The sequence below is a fragment of the Sinocyclocheilus rhinocerous genome, unplaced genomic scaffold (assembly GCF_001515625.1).
Source record: "Sinocyclocheilus rhinocerous isolate Xijiao unplaced genomic scaffold, SAMN03320098_v1.1 scaffold232, whole genome shotgun sequence".
NCBI classification, from domain to species: Eukaryota; Metazoa; Chordata; class Actinopteri; order Cypriniformes; family Cyprinidae; genus Sinocyclocheilus; species Sinocyclocheilus rhinocerous.
This window is the reverse complement of record NW_015641295.1, coordinates 259,779-283,401: the sequence shown is the minus strand read 5'-3', so window position 1 is coordinate 283,401 and position 23,623 is coordinate 259,779. Positions and strand designations below refer to the sequence as shown.

The 23,623-nt window shown below is 36.9% G+C and overlaps 1 protein-coding gene across 2 annotated transcripts in view; it reads right to left on the bottom strand.

Moving 5' to 3' along the window:
• LOC107754754 (sprouty-related, EVH1 domain-containing protein 2) overlaps positions 1 to 18,111 on the bottom strand; it is a 48,118-nt gene extending 30,007 nt beyond the window's left edge. For both annotated transcript variants that reach the window (XM_016571324.1, XM_016571326.1), the window contains exon 1: positions 17,695 to 18,111. In XM_016571324.1, the coding sequence (XP_016426810.1) occupies positions 17,695 to 17,720 (26 nt within the window). In that variant the 5' untranslated portion in view covers positions 17,721 to 18,111. The remainder of the gene's footprint in view (positions 1 to 17,694) is intronic.
• Positions 18,112 to 23,623: the final 5,512 nt, after the last annotated feature.

The following is a 23,623-nucleotide window of genomic DNA, read 5'->3' as shown; positions in this document are numbered from 1 at the left end:
TCAAGATCTTCTCCGCATTGAGCTTCTATATTTCTCTAATATTTTGAATGAATAACTCAGCAGCGGCGCGTCTCGTGGGCAAGACTAACAAAACATTAAAATGCAACAACGTCACTCACTCACATCATTATCACCGCATCTCGCGCGCCACTGATGACGCTCCCTGATGCACACCTAACATTCAAATGCAGATGTTTATTTTAAATTCGACTAATATTCATTCTTTATTCACAATCTCCTCATCACAGGCAGGCACAGCACTCATTTCAGCATGTGTGCGTGTTTGTGTGAGCTGTCTGCGTCACTCATAGTGCCTGCCTATATATGGAGCCAGATCGGCCTCAAAAATAATACATTTATAAAACAAAATTCATAAATGCACAGCACAATTTACATTTACAAAATCCCATTCGTACATTCAAAACACAATTCATAAACACAGAAGTAAAAGCATAAATATTTCCCCAAATGCTCACACAAAAGCATCTTACCTAAATAAATTTAAAATCAAGTTCTTGAATTAATTTCCATCACACATTTATGAATGATGTTACATGTATTTATGGATCGTTGAATCTGCATTCGCAAATCATCATACATGCGTGGACTGCTTTGAATTTGTGTGTGGTATTTTTGAGACCTTCCTGGCAGGTTAAGATTCATAAATATCTTTTTTTGGAGGATGTTCCGTTCAACCAATCGCGGTGAGCTTTTAATCCACCAATCAAAACGCTCTTTACACAGGCACGTTTTTCCACAGAGTCTGGGTTGGGTTTGTGACAACATGAGGGTGAGTAAATGATAACAGAATTGTATTTTCATTTTGGATGAATTATGTAATCAGATTGGTTTTTGTCTACACAAGTACTTCCAAAGAGCAAATAGTCAAAGAAACAAATGAAACTAGAACGAAAACTACAAAAAAACAGTCACTATTAAAAACTCCCTGACATTTCCATGGTCGAGGAAACCCAAAATATAGGCCTATCCCACATGATTCAAACACATCCACAAATTTTACTCCATTCATGTTACGCAGTTGCTTTTACCAGTGATATGATGGTTAGCTGGTCATCTTTTCCAAGCAAATAACTGAGAATATTTAGCATGTCTCTTTAGCATGCTGTGACATCTACCATCTGGCTTTCTCGTTTGAGAAAATAGGGTCATAGAATTACAGGCATTTAACAGACACATGTGAATCGTGTGCATACACACAAACACACACACACACAACAGAATGTACGAAGGCGACGAAAGCCACGACTCCCTCTGCTCGCTGCCATCCCATGCCAGCTCTCTCCCATCTGTGCGACAGTGGGCGTCAGGCCAGCGTCACACCCTGCCGTAAGCGGCCAAGAACCGACACAGGTGACACTCCATCAACCTGAGCACAACCATCTTCCTTGTTGCATCTCCATTCAACTGCGTCACACGTGTTCATTCAATTGTTATGGGCTTTTAGAAGGAATCAAAATGGAAATAAAAAAGAAAAGAAACAACCCCCATCTACTTTCATTGTGCACTCAACCATGAAAACAAGTGTCTGACTTACTAATAACAATAAAGACTCTTCTTTGGGAGTGAAAATGTGCGGCAAAACTCTGAAGGTAGCATGGCTAAATAAAGGTAATGTTTCAATTCTGGTCCAACAGCACTGTATCTGCATTGCTAGACCCTATTTAGGGCAAATCTAACTCCCCTCCCTGTTTTCAAAGATTTTCAGTCAAAAATGTCTAAATTAGTTCACTCAAAAATTGAAATTATGTCATAATTTACATTCCCTCATGTTGTTTCAATTAAGACATTCATTCATCTTTGATGCAGATATGTTTAATGAAACCTGAGAGATTTCTCTCTCCATTGAAAGCCCATGCAACCAAAACTTGTATTGATCAATGTTTATATTTGAATAAAAAGTTTATATGTTCATTAAAAAGATCTTCATTTGTGTTTCAAAAATGTTTGGAACGACATGAGGCTGAGTAAATGATGACAGAATGTTACATTTCAAGTGAACTAACTCTTTGAATTTCAGTCTGTTTCTCAAATGAAACTATTATATGACTTGGATCATAGCACAGATGGACCACTTTTATGATACTTTCATGGTGCTTGACAGCCACTGGTCACTGCGTGCTTTCATTGTATGGAAATGAGCATTCAGCGTTCCTCTAAAGAAAGACATTTCTACAGGTTTGGAACGACATGAGGGTGAGCAATTTTAATTTTGGAGTGAACCAACACTTTAAATGAACATTTAATATAACAACTTTTCTTACACTGATCTTATTTAACCTCACAAGGAGATTCCCTGTGTTTCAAACAATGACATGTTCTCCATTGCTTCAGTAAACAGCTGGACTTTCCCCAAACTCACTTGTATTACGGTCAGTCCAGTCAGGCACTTCAAACAAAGTTTGAGCAGGTGCCACAGAAATTACACACTTCACCTTAAAATGGAAGTGAGAAAAGTACAAACCATAAAGGACCTTGACACAAAACAACATAATGTATGCATATATTTCCAAAAGTCATAGAGAACCACTGGGATTGTTTAGGTGTCCTCTGAGAGCCAGCAAAAGAAAAACCCACTCAGGGTTTCCTCAAAGATAAAGGCCTACAAGTTCCAGTTTACAGAAGTAAGAATGACAAAACTTTCAGCAGAATCACTGAATGGGTATTTTAGTGTTCGTGCAGGTTGGCAGGCCATGGAGGAACTGGGGTGAAGTCAGGAGAGAGTGACGGATAGACGGATGCCTCACCATAGTTTAGTCTATTTGATTACCATCAGGGGGCACCGGCATCACAATAGGGCACAATGTGGAATTGTCCACGTTCTCAAGGCTTTAAATGATATGTCGCCACCTCTTCCCAGAGTCTCAATGAGATCAACAATGGACGATTCAGAGAATTATGACAGCATGGCTCCAAATTCATTCAATCCGCAATCTTCTCCTGTGCGGACAAATATAGGGTCATATCTTCATGAGATGCTGGAAACATTACTCCCAAATAATTTCAATCAAAACAGCAAATATTAGACTAATTATTATTATTATTATTTATTCAAAACACACAATTGAACATGATGGAGGGTACTAGCCCTCCATTAAGCTTGTACCACTGAGAATGTTAAGATCACTGCTTCCTTCCCTTCTTATAACGATTGACCTATATGAAGTAGTTAAAACAGGTATAATAAATGAAAGAAATCACTATGCTACAATTACAAAATTTGTGTGTTTGATTCTGGCTATCACAAAGGCCTGCTGGAATTTTAACCATTCAACATTACTCCCAAATAATTTCAATCAAAACAGCAAATATTAGACTAATTATTATTATTATTATTTATTCAAAACACACAATTGAACATGATGGAGGGTACTAGCCCTCCATTAAGCTTGTACCACTGAGAATGTTAAGATCACTGCTTCCTTCCCTTCTTATAACGATTGACCTATATGAAGTAGTTAAAACAGGTACAATAAATGAAAGAAATCACTATGCTACAATTACACAATTTGTGTGTTTGATTCTGGCTATCACAAAGGCCTGCTGGAATTTTAACCATTTACCTACTGCACATTTAAAGACTGAACCCCATAAACACAGCTTTTTGTCAATCGTCGTCAATGAGTGCACATCTATATTGTGCCAAGATGATAAGCTGGAATTTTAACCATTCACCTACTGCACATTTAAAGACTGAACCCCATAAACACAGCTTTTTGTCAATCGTCGTCAATGAGTGCACATCTATATTAATGTGCCAAGATGATACATTTTTTGCTAACTCTAAACAGTGTATGGTGAATCACTTGGTGGAAGAATAGCTTATTTCCATTATTATTATTATTGATTTAATTAAATACTATATTAAATTATTTTTATTTATTATATTAAACACTATTAATATATTCATAAAACTATTTATTGAATGTTGGTATCTCTTATCATATTGTTTCCTTAAAAGCAATGAGTCACTTAAAGGGATAGTCACCCAAAAATTGCTGTTAATTTACTCACTCTCAGGCCATCCGAGACGTAGAGACTTTTTCTTCAGTATAACAGTAAAGAAGATTTTTAGCTAAAATCATGGTCCTTGGTGATTCATGAAATGCATTTCACATCATTATTGGATGCTATAATCATATAATTGCATATTCGTTATATTATTGCATGATCAACGTACTGGAGAATTAGTTATTTGAAAGAAACTGTCCGAAAGAATCAGTTTGCAGAAAATCATCTGACTTCCCTGTTTGTCTGAGGCTCTGGATTACAGGCAATAATATTAAATAATGTTCATTTTCTTGCACAGACTGATCATTTCGCTTCATAACACGTCAATATATCGCCAGGAGCCCCATGGGTATTAATTTTGTGTTCCTTGATATGATATTTTTTGACTCTCAAGTGCCAGTAGCCGCTGTCTTGCATTTTATGAATCACAAAGGACCACGTTTTCAGATAAACATCTTACTGTTCTACTCAAGAAAAAAGTCTGCTACATATCGGATGGCCTGAGGGTGAGTAAATTAAAAACAAATTTTATTTTTTATCATTTTTGTGTGAACAATCCCTTTAAGGATATGTGTTACCATGATTTTACCAGCACTGTACTCCTTACTAGGCATGGGCCGGTATGAGATTCTGACAGTATGATAACCTTAGATAAAAATATCACGGTTTCACGGTAAGCTCTAAAATATGTTATTTTTAAATGTCTGGTTAAAAAACAACAACTTTTTTTTCCACTGAACACAATATATTTTATTTTTAAGAAACATATAGAACATTTTGGAACAGTAAACATGCCAGGCTAAATAATTTAAATAAATAATTGAATTCTTCTTAATTAAATTAAGTGCAGCCTAAACCTGCAGCTCAACAATAATCAGAACATAATCAAAACATAATTTCTGTAAAAAAATAAAATAAACCGCCATCGTCTGAATGCACGTACAAATAATTAACTGCACTTGAAGCTTTCATAAAATTAAAAATGAAACACCCAAAACTGTACATAGCATCATCACGAAGACGAATTATATGTTTATACGTGAAATTCCGGAGGGGACGTCGCGTGGTGACGTAATGACGTGTGCCATTAATCGAACTATGTACTATAACATGTAAAACGGGAACATGAAAGGAATATTCTAAAAGCAGCTCATGTAAACACCTTAATCATAATATTGGCTTATTTAGAATAAGGTAAATAATTAGATTACTGATGTCCATGTAAACGTAGTCACTTATGACTGACGCTAGGTGTGTGAGACAAAAACTGAATCACAGGCACATATCACGATTCTCTTTCAAAAGATTCTGAATCGATTCACAAAAAAAATCAACCTGAAATTTGAAATGAATACTTCTGGGCATCGGAAAGCTTAGGATAAAATATTACTGGTACAACTAAGCGCCATGCAATGTACAACGTTGCAAACATGCTACAACATCATTATAAAGAAAACCAACAACAACTCAGTCCACATGACTCACAAGTTGATCATGCTTATATGCACATCATAAACAATGACCAAATTTAAGGTGTCTGAGATGCAGCATTTCATTTACATAGAGTGAGAGCGGCCAAGCTGCTTATTCTATTCCTATCAGCCAGTCAGCGCAGACATATTTCATACTAAATCTTTACACAGATTTGCACTGTTGCTGAAAAATTTAGCATCATTTTGGAATCAGACTACAACTGAAACCGAACCGTCGCCACATGGACCTCACTACAGCCACCTTTGCCATTCAAAACAGCACTTTGTGTTTTTTACGAACCTGCAAGGAAAGAAACAGCAGCACTGACAGACAAACGCAGAGCAAAAGGCCACTTGACAACAGAACAATCCAGAAAAACCTGCCTCGACCGGGCTTACCGGCTGCTCTCCGTCATCCCTGCGTATCTAGCGGCAGCGCTCACGGCATCGGCGGGGCGAGCGTCTCCCAGTCGCGCTCAGAAAGACGGAGACCGAGCATGTCTGCGTCCAGAAAGCAGGGAGAAAGCTCCAGCCTCCTCTTCACACACTGTATGATTCAGTCTCCTTGACAAACACTCGGAGTGCTTGAGTATGAGTCATCCGCAAGCAGCCATTTCTGCCGAGCCGGCGGCCTACAGCACAGCTTTCCCGCTCTCCCTCTTTCTCTTATGGTCTAACGTGCAGAGAATATAATCTCCAAGCGGCATAAACTCCAACTCGCCTACACCTCCAGCTAAAGCTACGACCAACAACACCCACACATGCACAGGGTGTGGGCTCAACCGAACATGAACCAGTGCAGTTACTGTGCCCCTCTACATCAAACAACACACCTACACGCACGCCGAGAACTGACTATACGCTGTGTAAACACCTACATCTTAACCATCAATCATCGGTGCGAACAGGAGAGCTGGTCCTGAACGCTGTTTGAGGGTGTAGCATTGTTCAATCTAATGTAGGAGATGAACCAAAGAGAGCCGTCAATGGAGAAAGATGCTTTTGGAAGTCAGATGGTGCAGTTGTGGCATTTACATAACAGGGGTTAACAAGCTGAACCTTGACCCACTGGTTTCTCCATTGGAGGCCGTTCAAAAGCAGCCATGTTTTATGATTGAACATTTCATTATAAGTAATATATACATTGAAAAGTCATGTACTTCCAGGGGATCATGCAGCATTTAGATGGATGGGATAGTTCACATAAAATGACAAAACTGTCATCATTTACTCACCAAAACATTCTTCAAAATATCTTTGCATTCCGCAGAAGAAAGAAACTCATACAGGTTTGGAATGACATGAGTGTGAGTAAATGATGACAGAATTTTATTTTTGGCTGAATGATTGCTTTAGGCATAATGTTATTTTAGTTGCTACATTACTGTTTAGGGTTGGTAGATTTTGAATGTTTTTGAAAGAAGTCTTTCTAAGGCTGCATTTTTTTTTTTTAATTAAAGTTATTTTGTGAAATATTTATACAATTTTAAAAAGCTGTTACCTATTTGAATATATTTTTAAATCTAATTTATTCCTGTGATGCAAAGCTGAATTTTCAGTATCATTACTCCAGTCTTCAATGTCACATGATCCTTCAGAAATCATTCTAAAATGCTGATTTCCTGCTCAAGAAACATTTATTTTTGTTATCAATGTTGAAAACAGTTGTGATACTTAATATTCCTTTGTAAACTGATACATTTTCCAAATACGAATACAATGTGATACATTTAGAAAGTTCAAAAAGTTCAAAAGATCATAATTTGAAACACAACACTTTAGAACTTTTAATCCAATTAATGTGCCCTTGCAGAAAAAAACATACATAAATCAAAATCTTGCTGACTCCAAACTTTTGAACAGCTGGAGATGGAGGCCCTGCTCACCTGAATAAAATTAATATGATATATATTTGCTATTTCTGGAAAAAGATAAATGCACTGAAAAGTGATTTTCTGCTCTTATAATAAAGCAAAAAAATAAAATCAAAATCAAAAACAATATTTTCAACTGATATGAAAACAAGTAATTTAATGAAAAGATGATAACAGATGCATATGGAAATGAAATGACTTCCACTGAAAGAACGCTGCACTCCAACCAGTTTTGCCAGGTACTGTATATTGTCCTCTGGTGTTATTTTATCAACATTTAACATACTTTAGATGCTGGACCAGTTAAAATTTCATATAATATTTCATATTTCTGCTATATGCAGTCAGCATCATATACTGGCGTGGAAAAAAACATTATTTATTTTATTTAAAATAGGCCTAGTAATGTTCAGATATATGATTTCACATCTTATCTTGTTGCTGCATTTCTTGCATTTACAGCACTTTTATTCCATTGGATTAAAAAAATTAAATAAAATTTCCCCCAAAAAATGATGGATTGACCATTAGCACTATAAACACATGATGTCTGTTTCATTCATACTGGACGCCAGGGGGCGCCCTCACACAGAAAATCCACATATCCAGTCACAGAAGTAGCGAAATTCAGGAAATCCCTTATATGGACAAAGGCATGGCTATTATAGCTGTAAGTTAACTGAGTAAACAGAACATATAAACGTTTTGAATGATAAAACAAAGACAATAAACACTCGACTGCGACAATATAGTTTATCTGTGTTATTCAAGCCATCTGGTATTTTCATAATAATTAAGTATATTTATAATCCATTGCTAATCGATGTATTCTTTTTAAAGTAGCCTATGGAACATATTTTCTGCCTCATTCTGTGACAAGAAGCCACATCAGATCACAAAAGGAAGCATTTGACTGGTGTTGTGGAGTAAAAAGGTTATAATGTTCTCTTTTGTTGGACAACAGGTTTAGAAATGTGAATACAAGGGAAGTTTAGCTTTAGGCATGTTAATTTAAGCATGTTTAGCTTAGTTAACGGAAGGCTACCTGCTGCCATCAGAGCAAGTGTAATTACCGCATTCACGCACTCCTCGGATGCTCTCATTTCCCGAGTTGTGTTTAAAGGTGCTGTAAGTAGGATTGACACCGAGTGGTTGAACTAGGTATTGCAGTACAAATTAAAAATATTGGAGAGGGTTTTTTTCACCCGGCCCCTCCTCCTCAGACTTGACGCACACGCAGGTTGCCAGATTGACGACACCAACAGGAACAGCACCTTTAAGTCGGAATGCGAAAACAACATGGACACTCTCGTTACTACAAAGATGTGTTGGATTTGTATTATTAGAGCTTTCCGACTTGAGTTCACGTGCATTTTCTCAGTCTGGAAATTATTTTTCACGTGCGGTGCCGGTGATGATGCTTCTTACGTCCGTTTCAGAGAACCAGAGGACAAATATTTCAATTGATAGCTCAGGCGTGGCACAGAAATGAGGCACCGAAATCTGCGTTCTGATTCGGTTCTAGTACATACCGGTTACATGGGTACCAGTGCCATGTTGGTACCGGGTTTCGGTACCCAACCCTAATGCAATGCGGACTAGACTTTCTGCCATAGTAAAAAGCTCGGCTATATGAGAATACTGTAAAACCGTCTTGAATAACCTGATAATATAAAGTGTAACAGACTTTGTCATTGCATCCTGATGCATCCAGGACAACAGAAAAGAACTGTCTATTGCATTATAGTTCTATGATGCAATTTGGTGCCTGCATTTTTTTCTTTGCAACTTTTTCAATGTAAAGAGGAAAAAAAAAAAAACTTGCAGGCACCAAATTGCATTATTATAGTTGTACAAGAGCAGAATGTGGACAGGAATACAGGCCGCCCTCGCTATTCAGTCCAGTGGTGCAGCGGACATTCAGTAGACATGTGAACACATGACATTTATCACATGAGTGTTGCAACACTCAGTGCAGTCAGTAGAGCTCTCACCCTCTCTTTTTCTCTCTCTCTAGGGCAAACACGTGAATTCTGGGGGATGGGACACAATCATGTAGCCATCAGCTAGAGTGAGCTGCGCTCTGCTCTGCTTATGAATATCTTCCAGCTCAAACTTATAGGAAAATATGATAAAATAAAAAGAACCAAAAGTGTTTACCTGAAATTATGTTTGGTTATTCAAGCAATAAGCCACTCCAGGCGGTGCATTAAAGTGATTTTACCAGGTGTGAGAGGTATATAAGTCCTACCTTAAGTGGCTTATTGCATTTATAAGACACCAAAGTTAAATAAATGGTTTAAAACGGCATGAATCCAAATTTACCTTATTAACTTGCTCAATAATATCTGTTTCTGCTATTATTTAGACATAGAAGTTTGCACATCTCTGTCAGCATATGACACTAAAGAGAAAATATGAAGATGTGCCTGTTTTGACATTATTGACTCCCAACAGAATTGGTATGAATAACGTGAATGAGATTTGAAAACTGAGTGCAAGTGATTTTAATGACTTAAATTTAAGTCTGTTCCTCACACAAAGAGCTCAGTGTCATTTTGTTCAAACACTGTATGCTTTCTCCATGCATATTCTGAATACTCTGGGCAGTTTATAAACCATTTGTATTAGTAAGACACAGGCACCCCAAGGCACACACATAAAAAGAAAAAACAAGAAAAAAACAAGCAAGAAATGAAAAGCATTTCATTTAAATGTGGGGCAGAGTGGTTTCCGCCCCTTTTGGCTGGTGGGTAAAGCAGCTGCACCAAACCTGATAAGGGCAGACTGTTACTTCCTTAGATAAGGTCTGTGTAACCCTGCCTGGCCCTACTTACAGCCAACTACAAAAGAGAGGGAAGAGAAAACAAGACTCTCTTTTTTAAGGCATGTCTACCTCAGGCATTACAATGAAGGAATCTTAATCTTGAAAAGGCTATTAATAAATGAGGGAGTTTTGTGGAATTCTGTGCTTGTGTCACTGAAATTACATGCTTTAATCATTATTATTGCTAATGTAAATATCTAATAAGCTCAAGATGCTCATCTCACCCTCAGATTCATGACTGCTCCATTGTCCTAAACTGTTTTTGATGCATGTGTCAAAAGCACATAACTATTACCAACTTGACATAGTGTCTAAAAAACAAAAGGCTCCTGGCACGAGATGCTAAAAAGCAGCTGTGACAGAATACTGTTCAAATGTTTGGGGTCAGTATTTTTATTTATTTTACTGAATGAAAATAATCCTTTTAGTCAGCAAGGATGCATTCAATTGATTAAAAGTGACAGTAAAGACTTTTATAATTTTACAAAAGATTTCAATTTCCAATAAACTCTGTCCTTTCAACCCTCTACGCACACCTTGGCAATATAATCGCCATTGGCTAGTACATTTTTTTGTTTACTCGCCAGACTGATATACTATTTTACACGCACACACACACACACACACACACACCGCGCGCGTTTACTTAGCTATCTAAATGGGGACATTACATGGACTTCGATTGTTTTTATATACAGATAGTTATACACTTTTTAACCTAAACCCATCCCTACCCCTAACCCTACCCCTCACAGAAAACTTTCCGCATTTTTACAATTTCAAAAGTTAAAAAAAAACTTTGTTTACTTTACAGCCAATCAAGCATTATATTATGATATTATGATAATTAAGCACTATTTAATGATAGAATTAGTGATTAGAACTAAAACTTGGTAACCATGAATGAATGCATATTTGTCACTTTAACTGAACTTAGGACTGGTGGTGGTGTTTCAGATATTGTTGGTCATAGGTAATAGTAATTATTATTAAAAGATACTGCTACTACTACTACTACTATCTGCTGGGTTCATGAATATTAATCATGTTGTCAGCATTCGCTCGAACTGATGAACAATTTCTGAAGGATCATGTGACACTAAAGACTGAAGTAATGGTTGCTGAAAATGTAGACCATTTTATTAGCAGTGGTAATCAAGTGGTATAACCATCAAGAATGTGGCATTAATTATCATTAATTTCTGAATCTAACGGTTACACCATCTGACAACCTTAAAGGCAGGGTATGTGATTTTTCAAAAACACTTTAGAAAACTGATTCGGGCCGAATCGCAAAACAAACTTGTAGCCAATCAGCAATAAGGGGCGTGTCTACTCGTGATGTGGAGGAGAGCGCGTTCAGTGCATGGGACGGACATTAGCCAAGCCGAGCGACAGAAAAATAGAGATGGCGGAAAAAAAACAAAAGAGGAAAACGTCTGCGGAACGATAAGGCAAGAAGTAGGACCCGTGTAAATATCGGATCAGCTTTCCAGCGCTGGAGAGAACTCAAGGAGCGGAGGCCTGCGATCGGACGCCGAGGTTGCTTTGTTTCTTCTCAATAGGTGAGTAACACCGTGTCTACAACAGCTAAAGTCTGCCTACACTAGACGCGATCAAACGACCGTTGAAAACCATTTGAAATCGGTGTCAGCACGTCATAAATAGAACCCGGCAGCAGTTTTCTGTCGGGGATTTGTTGCACCGCGCCGCTCACGTCCGTAGACACGGTGTAACATTGGTTTTGCTTTCTTTCACAGAACTAATCGTTGCCTGGCTTGCGTACGTATGTGTGGGGCGGAGCTATCAAAATAGGGGCAAGACCCTTTTGGGGTAGAGGCGTGTTTGTTTTGGTGATTTCAAATATCAACATTGGCTACCAGAAATCACTTACTCTGCCTTTAATAAAAACATGATATTTATATCAGCAAATTAAAAGATTGCTATAGAGGTTATGTGGCGGTTTTCAGTGTGAAATTTCTGAACAACATTTGCAATGTGTTTTTGAATAAATTAATAGATACTGACACAAAAACACACCGGTTACAAGCAGAATACAGTGCTATTCAGCCACAGATCTTAGTGTCATATCAACTACATCCTCAACCTGAGACGGGGGAAACCCAAGCCTGAAGGCCAGAAAGGACACAAAGAGCACTAAATAATGGTGGCAAGTAATACCAAAGCTATTGTTCATGCAGGCGTCCCGCTGCATTTGATATTCAACTCGACTAGAATCCTGATTTAGAGATAACAGACTCTCGGACTGGCGGTTGGACTTAGACTGGACTCTGACATTTGGCCGCTGCTATCCGCCGTCTTGGCAAAAGTCTCCTCGTCATCCGTCGGCTTATTTCTGAATGGCTGGTCACTGGGCCGTGGAAACGCACTGAATAAAAGGACTTGTGCAGTTGACTGGGCTTCCAGTGGACACATGCGCATTTCCATATGAGAGCAGTGAAATTCACAAGACCTCATTTGGCTCTGCAATGCTTTTCGGGCGGAGGGGAGGGCTGATTGAATGAAAAAGAACAACAGGTTCAATAAAGCGCAAATAATGGCTTCCTGTCTGGGCCGTGACAGAAGAGCTATCTGTGTTCCCTTCTCAGCAGGACCACAGAGGGGTGAGAAGTTGACAACGCTTTCATTCTCCTGAGGACTGGGAGCTATGTTTGGACAGGCCGCTTTACAACGGCAGAGTGGCCTTCACAAATAAACCATCACATACTTGGCTTGACCAAGAAAACATTGAAGGAAACAATCAAATAAAAAATGAACAGCCTGGAAGACTGGGAAGGAGCATTTGGCCCTTGTGTCTTTTCCACAGGATGTGAAACACATTCATAAGAAGCGCTGGACGTCTGATAACGGGGAATAAGAAAAGCACTTCTTGAACTCTGAAATGGAAATCTGTCAGACTAAACGGCAGCTGCAAAACTTACTTCACTACATTTCTGTGGAATTTTTGATGAGCTGATACACTTTACTAGTTCTGCACAATACTGTAGAAAAATGCGTATGCGGTAACTTGTTAAATCAAGTTTTAAGTGTGTAAAATCAATTTAAACGATATTTAAATATATTTAAAAACAGAAAATTATATAATCAACATACATGCTTCAAATTCCTTTGCCGCTAAGTCATTGACAGCAGCTGCGAGTGCCTTCGCAATTTTTTTTATTTTTTTTATGAAAGTGTCACAACAGTTTGTTGATCATCTCGCATACGTCATCGGAGCACAAAAACACACACACCAAGTAACAATAATATATTCTCTGCTAAATATAAATTCTCAACTTAACCAAGTAACCGGGGTCGTCCACACACTGAAAAAAATATATAAAGCCCAATCAAATATTGATCTTTGATTTTCTTTTTGCATGTGAAAAAAGTGAAAAGGTGAAACGTTTCGGCTTTCTTCAGTGCTTTTTTTAAATGTACATTTGCAATATTACACTCATTTCAATATATGGAGAACCATGATTACCGCCTCTATGTGTTATAATGTACCGTTGCTTAATCACATATGTGACCCTGGACTACAAAACCAGTCTTAAGTCACTGGGGTATATTTTTAGCAATAGCCAACAATACATAGTATGGGTCAAAATTATAGTTTTTTCTTTTATGCCAAAAATCATTAGGATATTAAGTAAAGATCATGTTCCATGAAGATATTTTGTAAATTTCCTACCGTAAATATATCAAAACTTAATTTTTGATTAGTGATATGCATTGCTAAGAACTTCATTTGGACAACTTTAAAGGCGATTTTCTCAATATTTTGATTTTTTTTTTTGCACCCTCAGATTCCCGATATTCAAATAGTTGTATCTCGACCAAATATTGTTCTGTCCTAACAAACCATACATCAAAGGAAAGCTTATTTATTCAGATTTCAGTTGATGTATAAATCTTAATTTCGAGAAATTGACCCTTATGACTGGTTTTGTGGTCCAGGGTCACATATTTAGAGTCTTAAAGGGGTCATATGATGCTATTTTAAAGATCATTATTTTGTGTATTTGGTGTAACAGAATATGTTGACATGCTTTAATGTTCAAAAAACACATTATTTTTCAAATACTGTACATTATTGTAGGTCCTCTATGCCCCGCCTCTCTCAAACGCTTTGTTTTCTACAAAGTCCCTCCTTCCGACAAGCGCAGTCTGCTCTGATTGGCCAACTGACCCAGTGCATTGTGATTGGCCAAACACCACAAGCACGCGTCGGAAATGTAACACCCCTTACCATAATCACGAGCTTCATCTTTCAAAATATAAGTTGCATCAACGATTTAACAGACTTTAATTGCAGTGTTCTTAATCTTTATAAGTTAGTAGTACTGTTCGGGTTTACAGTGTGGGGGCGTGTTAGAACGAGCCGTTTTAGGTAGGCGTGGCTGACTCTTAACTTTTATAAAGAATATCTCTTTGGATTTGAGACTTTAGTCTTTGCAACTTTACAGATCTTCTTTATGCACCAAGAGCTTGTAACACTCCAAAGAGAAAGGAAAACTTGAAATCGCATCATATGACCCCTTTAAGGAGAAAAAAAAAACTTACTTAACTTATGCTGTCATGTGAAGCACATCCTTGCCAGCTTCAATATTCCTGCATTAGTTACATAATCTGGAAACAACTCTTTGTACTACTACTAAGGAGGAAGGACCAAAACTTCCTAGTGTAGTGAAATGCTAGTGTAGTGCAGGATGTGAGAAAAGAGTGTGAGTGTGACTGAGATCAACAAATAAACATATCTGTGTATCATGCTCCTTAAAAATCAAATTTCACCCATAATTACCATCGAAATGAATATTTTAGGGCTTTTGTGGCATTCAAACAAAGCCTACTTATTTACTCACAGAACATGAAGCAAAACTCACTCCAAACACAAATATCCCATTTGACAATAACTCAGTATAAATACACTTCCAGTTATAGCTAGTAGCTTAACAGTCAATCCTCGGTTTATAACACTTCAAAACACGATCAGAATATAAGCAGATTTAAGTAAAGCTCTTTTTTCCAGACAAAAGCCAGGGAAAGCAATACAGTCCAACGTCCTCTTAAAGGGGCTAACATTACCAATATTAAATCGAATTAATAGAAAGAGAGACATAAGGCTGTGAAACTGCTGAGCTTGCCCTTGTAACATTGAGGACTCATAATTTTAAGGCATTACGGTTAATTATTGCTGTAGATCAAGCGAGCATGTCAAAAATATAAGCTAACTGTCATGACTTTTATTTTCTAAAATTATTTTCTAATTAGACTGTGTAATAGAAAGTGCATAAACATAATGTAATAGACCAAGAAAACAAAGAATATGAATCGAAGAGTAACTGTAGGGATAATCATCCACAGACAGAAAGTAATACACAAAGTAATACTGTTCCTATGAGTCAGAGTGAAAACGAGGATCTGAAATCTATTTTTTTTCCTGCACAGGGCAGGGGATTGGGAATGGTTGGGATGTCCTTTCTGAAAGTCATTTTGCACTGTTGTCTTCTACACTATTTACTGGCAGAGTCAAATGTTAGTTTGGGAACATTACCATTGATATGACTGGACTGCCTGTGTTTGAGTGCTGCATCACATTCATCCTATTGGGGAACAAGGCCCTAATCACGCTAGCCCCTAAATAACATGGCAGATTGTATATAAACACGTATCATGGAAACTAGTTACTGCAGTTACTTTTACTTATTGCAAAATCAAACTGAATTCCGAAAGTGTGAGAAGATTTAGGAATATTTCACTCGTTTTATATTATGTTTCGATGACAGTGGCCATAACAATTTTATTGTAGGGTCCCATTTTGTATTAAATGTCTTTAACTACTATGTACTTAAGTAAAATAATAAATAAATACTCTATTATAATAATGATAATAATTATTATCATTGCTGTTGTTGTTTGGTACAATGCACTTACTGTGTTCACATTGTATTAAAAAACACTTTTGCTGATATCTAAGTGGGATATGGTTATGTTAGGGACAGGTTTAAGGGTGGGTTAAGGGTCAACAGTGTAAATATAGATGTAATTACATGCAGGTATTTTATTTATAGATATGTAATAATAGCATGCACAAAATACGTGTATTGATTGTATCAAATGATTAGTTTAAATGTTAGTACGTAGTATTTAGGGACGCTTAATATAAAGTGAGCCCTACTGTAACAGCCACAACTCTAACTAGGCTTTTTGTTGAAAATGATTACCACTTTGGAAAGGGAATAACTAACCTGACCTTAACTACCCATGTAAGAAATCTTACATTTCTCAATATTGATAAACGTGAATAAACTCGTTATAAATGTTTATTTCTCGCTATTTTATTGTAGCAACAAGCACTGAAATAATTGTTATTTCGGAGGAAATACTATAAAATATTATAGTTACCATGGCAACCTTTCATAAAAGTACAGCGTAGCGTATAATAGTTTAATGGGCGGTAATTAACTAGTAAATACGCTTGGTCACCAACTTTTAGTTGCACCTGTGTGTTTGTTTAATAAGCACGCTATTGACAAGCACGTGTAAAGTCGTGTTTTATCGCTGAAGCGATCGCTGCGGTCATGAATGGAGCGGGGCTGAAGGTTACAGCTTTTATGAATGAGCGCAAACAACAAACTCCTCTGCCCTTCGCCCTTCCGTCTGACAAGCGCTGGCAGACTGACTCCAATTCATCCGCCAGGCAACTATTGTTAACGTGTGACAGCAACTCTGTCACGGAAGGCCAGTATATTAGGAAATAAAGCTGAGGACATGACAGATAATACGTGGCCTGGTGAGCTAGCCCACCTTGGAGTCGGCGCAAAAACAAAAACATGAGACACGGAGGAGAGTTAAAACAGCCTCAAAAACCGATTATTCGACGTACGGAACGCGTTCAGGCCCAATTTAGCAATCACTTCTCATACATGTAACGCATCGTCAGCGAGCCAACGTAGTCAATCGGTGTTTTTATGAATGAAGCACTATATGCAAATGAGAACGATTCAAAGCGCCTGACAAGAAGAAACAAATGGCGGATATACCCGAGCACTGCAACAGACTTTCCAGAACATAAAACCATCTCGGTTTTTATGACTATAGCCAATGTTTAAGCAAGCTCACTTGTTCATAAAACAAACAAACAAAATGGCTCTGCTGCGCAAAACAACATGTGACGCGTAAACACAGAGGAATGTTCGAGGAAGGGCCTTTATTAAAACATTAAATCCCTTTACAAAATATGTCCGATCCACCCCACTCCATCTCCCTCCCTCCTCCTTCAGACTGTATCAGTGGGAGAGGGCCCAGTCCCCCTCCGCTGACAATACCACGCAACATTTCAACGCAAAATAGTTTAGCAAACTTTCCCAGCACCGTCTTCAGATGCCATCTGACTGCCTTACACCGTAAAAGATGTGACATGTGGACAAACGTCCAGAACAAAGACAACCCCTACCAAAAAAAAAGACATTTATTTCCAGGTACTTACTCGTTTGGGTGTGTTTCTTCAATCATTTTTCTCGTTTCACCTACAAAAAAATCCCACAACGGGTGCACTCTGTTCGTTCGTCATTTTTATGCCACTCTTTTCCCAATAATCCCTCACGTTTCGTTCGGCTATAGTGTGTCTTCTTGTTGCTCTCTCTCTCTCCTCTCCTCGTCTCCGATGGGTTTTCGTTTCTTTCTTTCTTTTTCTTTTTTTCACTGGATCTAACCAGTTGCTGATGAAAACCTTGGAGGATCTTGGAATAAAAGAAGACTAAATCAGGTCCCCCGAGTAATTTCCCACAGTTTGAGTGCTTCAGTGTATCTCCGAAAATCCCTTAGATGAAATATGCGTTGATGTTGCTGAGGGTGGCCCCGACGAGCCCCATCTCTGATCACTCCATGTTGGATTATTGTGCGGCGGAAGCGATGACGTCACACCGCAGGACGGACGCCTTTTACATCAGCGGGAATGGTTTTACAGATCAGACTGTTTGGAAGAAAGTCAAAATATGATCACCACAGGCTACCTAAAGAAGTGTCAGATTGTGCATATTGGCTAATTCTCACCTTCATACATTTTATATCAAGAATCTGCCGTGCTTTATTTTCTTAAGGAGACGGAATGCTACACTGACTCTCTAAGTTGCACAACGAAACAAAACAAAACAAAAAAAGCAAAGCAAAACAAAACAAAGCAAAACAGAAACAAAACAAAGCAAAACAGAAACAAAACAAAGCAAAACAGAAACAAAACAAAGCAAAACAGAAACAAAGCAAAGCAAAACAGAAACAAAGCAAAGCAAAACAGAAACAAAGCAAAGCAAAACAGAAACAAAGCAAAGCAAAACAGAAACAAAGCAAAGCAAAACAGAAACAAAGCAAAACAAAACAAAACAAAACAAAACAAAACAAAGCAAAACAAAACAGAAACAAAACAAAGCAAAACACACAAAAAAACAAAGCAAGACCAAACAAAAAACAAAGCAAAAAACAAACAAAAACTCAAGTAAAACTGTACAGTCAGTTTATAAAATATATTTAGTACTGTGTCCTAGTTTTACATTTTACATTCATGCATTCATGGATTTAGGCTAGATCTTTATTATTATTATTAGGCCTATTATTATCATCATTATTTGTATTTTAAATTGAATGCATTTGTTCCACATCACATTTGCTGTACAAATGTGCTGTAAAAAAGTTCATTTTGCATTTAGGAGCAATAAACAATGTCTTGTTTTATTGTTATTTCTCTCAAAGATGAAAAAAAAATAATCATCAGACTATTTTTTGCTGTCATGCAGCACTTTATTTTGACTCTAAGATTATTTTTTTGTGAATGTTGTGTTGAATTTCATATAAAAACAAGAATATATTTGGAAAACATAAACCCTGTTTTAATGTTTTTATAACTTTGTAATTAAGGATTAGGAATTAGAAAAGTATTTTTTTATTATTATGATGATTTAAATGGAATTGGAACCTCAATAAAATCTGTAATTTGATTTGGATGTGCTTGGCTTCTTGATCTTCAGTAAAATGAATAAAAAGTGCATCATAACATAAAAAGAAAAATCGTGTCTTTTGGTCTTTCTTTTAGTGAGTGGATAAACACATCATTGAACTGTTGAAACCTCTTCAAGTAAACCATGCACAGCTAGTTACAGCAAAAACTTACATAAACTGGATATTATCCATGACTTCTGATTCCACATATTTCTGAATTCGCCTATTTGTCAGCACAGCTGTAGAAATAATTCATCTTTTTTTTCATGTTTTTTGTTTTGTCCACCTTATGTGAGCAGTGATCTCTAACATTGCACAACAACAAAGGCTTTTTAAGTGCTACTTTAGCGCATCACTTCCTCTAAAAAGTGTAATCAGGGTCAAAGGTGGACAGCACAGACTCCTTATCTGTGTAACTTCTGACTCAGAGGGAAAGCTGAGGATTAGACATGCTTTGATCAAGGGACTGGAGAGGTATTTGGAGAACTGAGGGCTACGGTCACCAGTGAGTGTCCAAATTCCTTACTGATCACTTTAAATCAGGGCTTCCTTAGAAGCACAATGACTTACAGAGAGAGCTGCCAGCACTGGCCCATAAGCACCGTTTGGAAATCTTATCCAAGTATCTCAGATGCCATAAAGTAATCAGGAAGGTGCTTTTTTCAGGCCATATACACTTCGAAACTTCGAAGACTCGACAATAGTTAACTACCTTGGTTATCACGATCAACAATTGCAGTGATGTCAGTCATACTTCATGATAAGAACACCATTGTGATGCCTTCCTCACGATCATGTGACATTTCACCACTGACAGTCCCAAGCGCTCATTGGTGGCTATACGGCAAATGTTTGATCACCAGAAAACTGGTAAAACATTTACAGAAAGTTAAATTGTCCTCTTTTTGGATTTGAGTGTGGATTGGGGTAATAAAAAAGTACAAATCACAGCAAAAAAAAAAAGAATAAGAGAGAAAAAAGGCCCACTTACATAAATTGTGCTTGGCACTGGATAATAGATGGCACTAAATAATAGATGGTGTCTCAAATATATGCACGAGACAATAAGAAGCAGATAACTCAATTATCAACGTTTTTGTTATGTAATATATGTGACCCTGGAGCACAAAACCAGTCTTAAGTCGCTGGGCTATATTTGTAGCAATAGCCAAAAAAACATTGTATGGGTCAAAATTATAGATTTTACTTTTATGCCAAAAAATCATTAGGATATTAAGTAAAGCTCATTTTCCATGAAGATATTTTGTAAATTTCCTACCATAAATCAAATTCCTACTGTAAAATTTCCTACCCTATATCAAAACCTAATTTTTGATTAGTAATATGCATTGCTAAGGACTTCATTTGGACAACTTTAAATGCGATTTTCTCAATATTTAGATTTTTTTGCACCCTCAGATTCCAGATTTTCAAATAGTTGTATCTCGGCCAAATATTGTCATGTCCTAACAAACCATACATCAATGGAAATCTTATTTATTCAGCTTTCAGATGATGTATAAATCTCAATTTCGAAAAATGGACCCTTATGACTGCACTGTAAAAAAAAATTAAGTAAAATTTATGGTAAAAAACCGGCAGCTGTGGTTGCCAGAATTTTACTGTAAAAAATACGGTAGCAACGTTTTAGGTTTTACGGTTTTAACTTAAATGTACAGTTAAATACCGTAATTTCATTAACTGATATAATGTTAATATACCAACCTATTGAAGTACTGAAATCTGTTTTGTACCTTTGTAATACACTGATAACCACCCAATGCAGGTGGTGATGAGAAAGTCACATGATGAACCAAAGCCCATCACAAGCAGCTTTTAGATAATAACATATATAGAAGGTGCACAGTGTCATTCACACAAACGCTAAACACCATCATGGTAACACACATGAAACTGAAATAATGCAATGAACATTAATTTAACAACATTAGGTATAACACACAACCCTAATATACAAAACCGAAGAAGAAACAGTTATTTCAACAAAAAAACATCAAATTTGAAATGTAACGCAGGGAATTCTGGGAATGTCAATTTACGGTTAATCACTGTAAATTGTACGGTCTTTTCCACTTCCAAAAACGGTATACTACCGTAAAATTAATGTCCAATACATGTAATGTCCAATACAGTTTTTCACCCTATATAGTAGGGGAATTTACCGTTAACCATTTAACAGGTTTTTACTGTAGCATTTTTACAGTCTTTTACCGTTAAATTCAAGGTCATTTTTTACAGTGTGGTTTTGTGGTCCAGGGTCACATATGAATGTCCAAAAACAATCGGTCCCAAACAATATTATCCAATATTATCTGATTTACTTTCTAACCTTATTTACATAAAAACAGCATTAGTCAAATAAAAGCAACTGTCTGACTGATATTGCAGAAGATTGTTTATTATTATTTATTCTATGCCAGACACAGCACTGCAAGAGAAAATTAATAAAAAGTAAAAAAAACAACAGCAATAATTACAATAACAAAGGGACTAATAGAATTCAAACAAATCCCATCTTCTTATATATATATATATATATATATATATATTGAGATGTATATGAGCAACATAAAACTTCAGTTGTAGTTGTTGAAACCAGTATGTTGAAGAATGCTAAAATAATTTTCAAAGGCAGACCTTGAAGAAGACTGGCCTGCTTGATAAAAAACATTAATAAAAATCCCACAGACTCTCAGTCCAAACTCTCAAAATGCTAAATAATAAAAACACTTGTGAGTAACGCGAGCCCCTCTTGTTACTCTGGACGAACACATGACACACTGACAGACAGAAAGAGCAGAAAGGCTTCCCTCAGCTACAGGGCTAAAGCTCCATGACCAGAGCAAGGTTTGGTCGCTCAGTTGTAACACTGGCAGAGAACAGGGGGAAAAGTCTTTTGTTTCTGCCCTTACATTACACCCTGCTGATAACACGTTTGTGTCTCTGTCACCGGACTGACATACAGTACAACACATCCCACGGTGAACAGGGTGCGGCGAGGATTCATTACAGCTTATAATAGTCAGCAGTAATACAGACGTGATGATGGTGCCTGTCATTAACATTCGTAAGCTTTGGTGTTAAATATTGCTCTTCGCTGATTGGGTCATTTCTGTCATGCAGTGTCACTCTGTTGTGCGTCTGTAAAAGTCATTTCAGACACTTAAATGTCATTCATTCAAAATGAATTATTTAGACAAATGGCAGGAAACCTGCCTAACAGGTCGCTCGGAAAGGGACTGACACTTCAAAGTAATTGTTTGTGATTTTGATCATATCATATCATGACTTCTGTCATGTTCTGTAGTTAAAACCACAAATTACAAAACATCACAGACTTCAGTAAATTAACTGCTAATATTTAAAGATGCTTGTGCTGCTGGTTTGCTACAAAAACGATGCCGCTTCCTAAACGATGACGTCAGTAAGGAACTAGCGTTTTGTTAGTTCAGCAGATAATGGAAAAGACTAACAGGATGGAAAATGAAAATGTTTAGTTTAAAACATTAAAAAAATTCAAAAGGACTATTTCTTAATAAAATTGATAAGGTTTTCCATGCTAGAAGTGCAGCACTCAAGTACAAGGTAAAAACAATAACTTCTGCTTAAAGGCTTAAAGGCCCGTTCACACCAAGGACGATAACTATAAAGATAACGATAAAGATATAGTTCTAAAAATCGTTCTCAATATTAAAGAATAGCAGAGTCCACACCACAGCTATAGCGATAAAGGCACAGAGAAACGATATCATTGGAATCGCTTTCAAAACGATTTTTTTCCAGCTGATGAACGATACAAACATTGACAGCCAATCAGAATCCATCCTGCTGTAACAAGCTCGAGAATTTAAAGCGGCAGACGCGCATGCGCTTAGAATAAACAGACGATGTCGTGGTGTGGACGCTAATATCGTTATCTTTATAGTTATCGTTCTTGGTGTGAATGGGCCTTTACACAGTAAAAGTGGTGAAATGAATGAAAACATCCATGATCTCATGGAGACATCCATTCATCATGATGTTGCAAAAACTAAAATTAATATGAATTTAATCTTTAAATCAGAGTTTCAAATTTTATTCAAGTTATACATTTATAATTTGTCATTTATAGTATACACTACCGTTCAAAAGTTCGTAAGATTGGTCAGTAGGATTTGTTTTTACATTTTTAAATTTTTTTTTTTGATAGAAATTAATACTTATATATAGGACACATTATATTGATTAAAAGTGACAGTAAAGACTTTTACTTCATTACGAAAACTAAACAAAACTTTTTTTAATCATCAAAGAATCCTGAAAACAATCCTGTATCATGGTTTCCACAAAAAAAAAAAAAAAAACGCGAGCAGCAAATCAGCATATTAGAATGATTTCTGAAGATCATGTGACACTGAAGACTG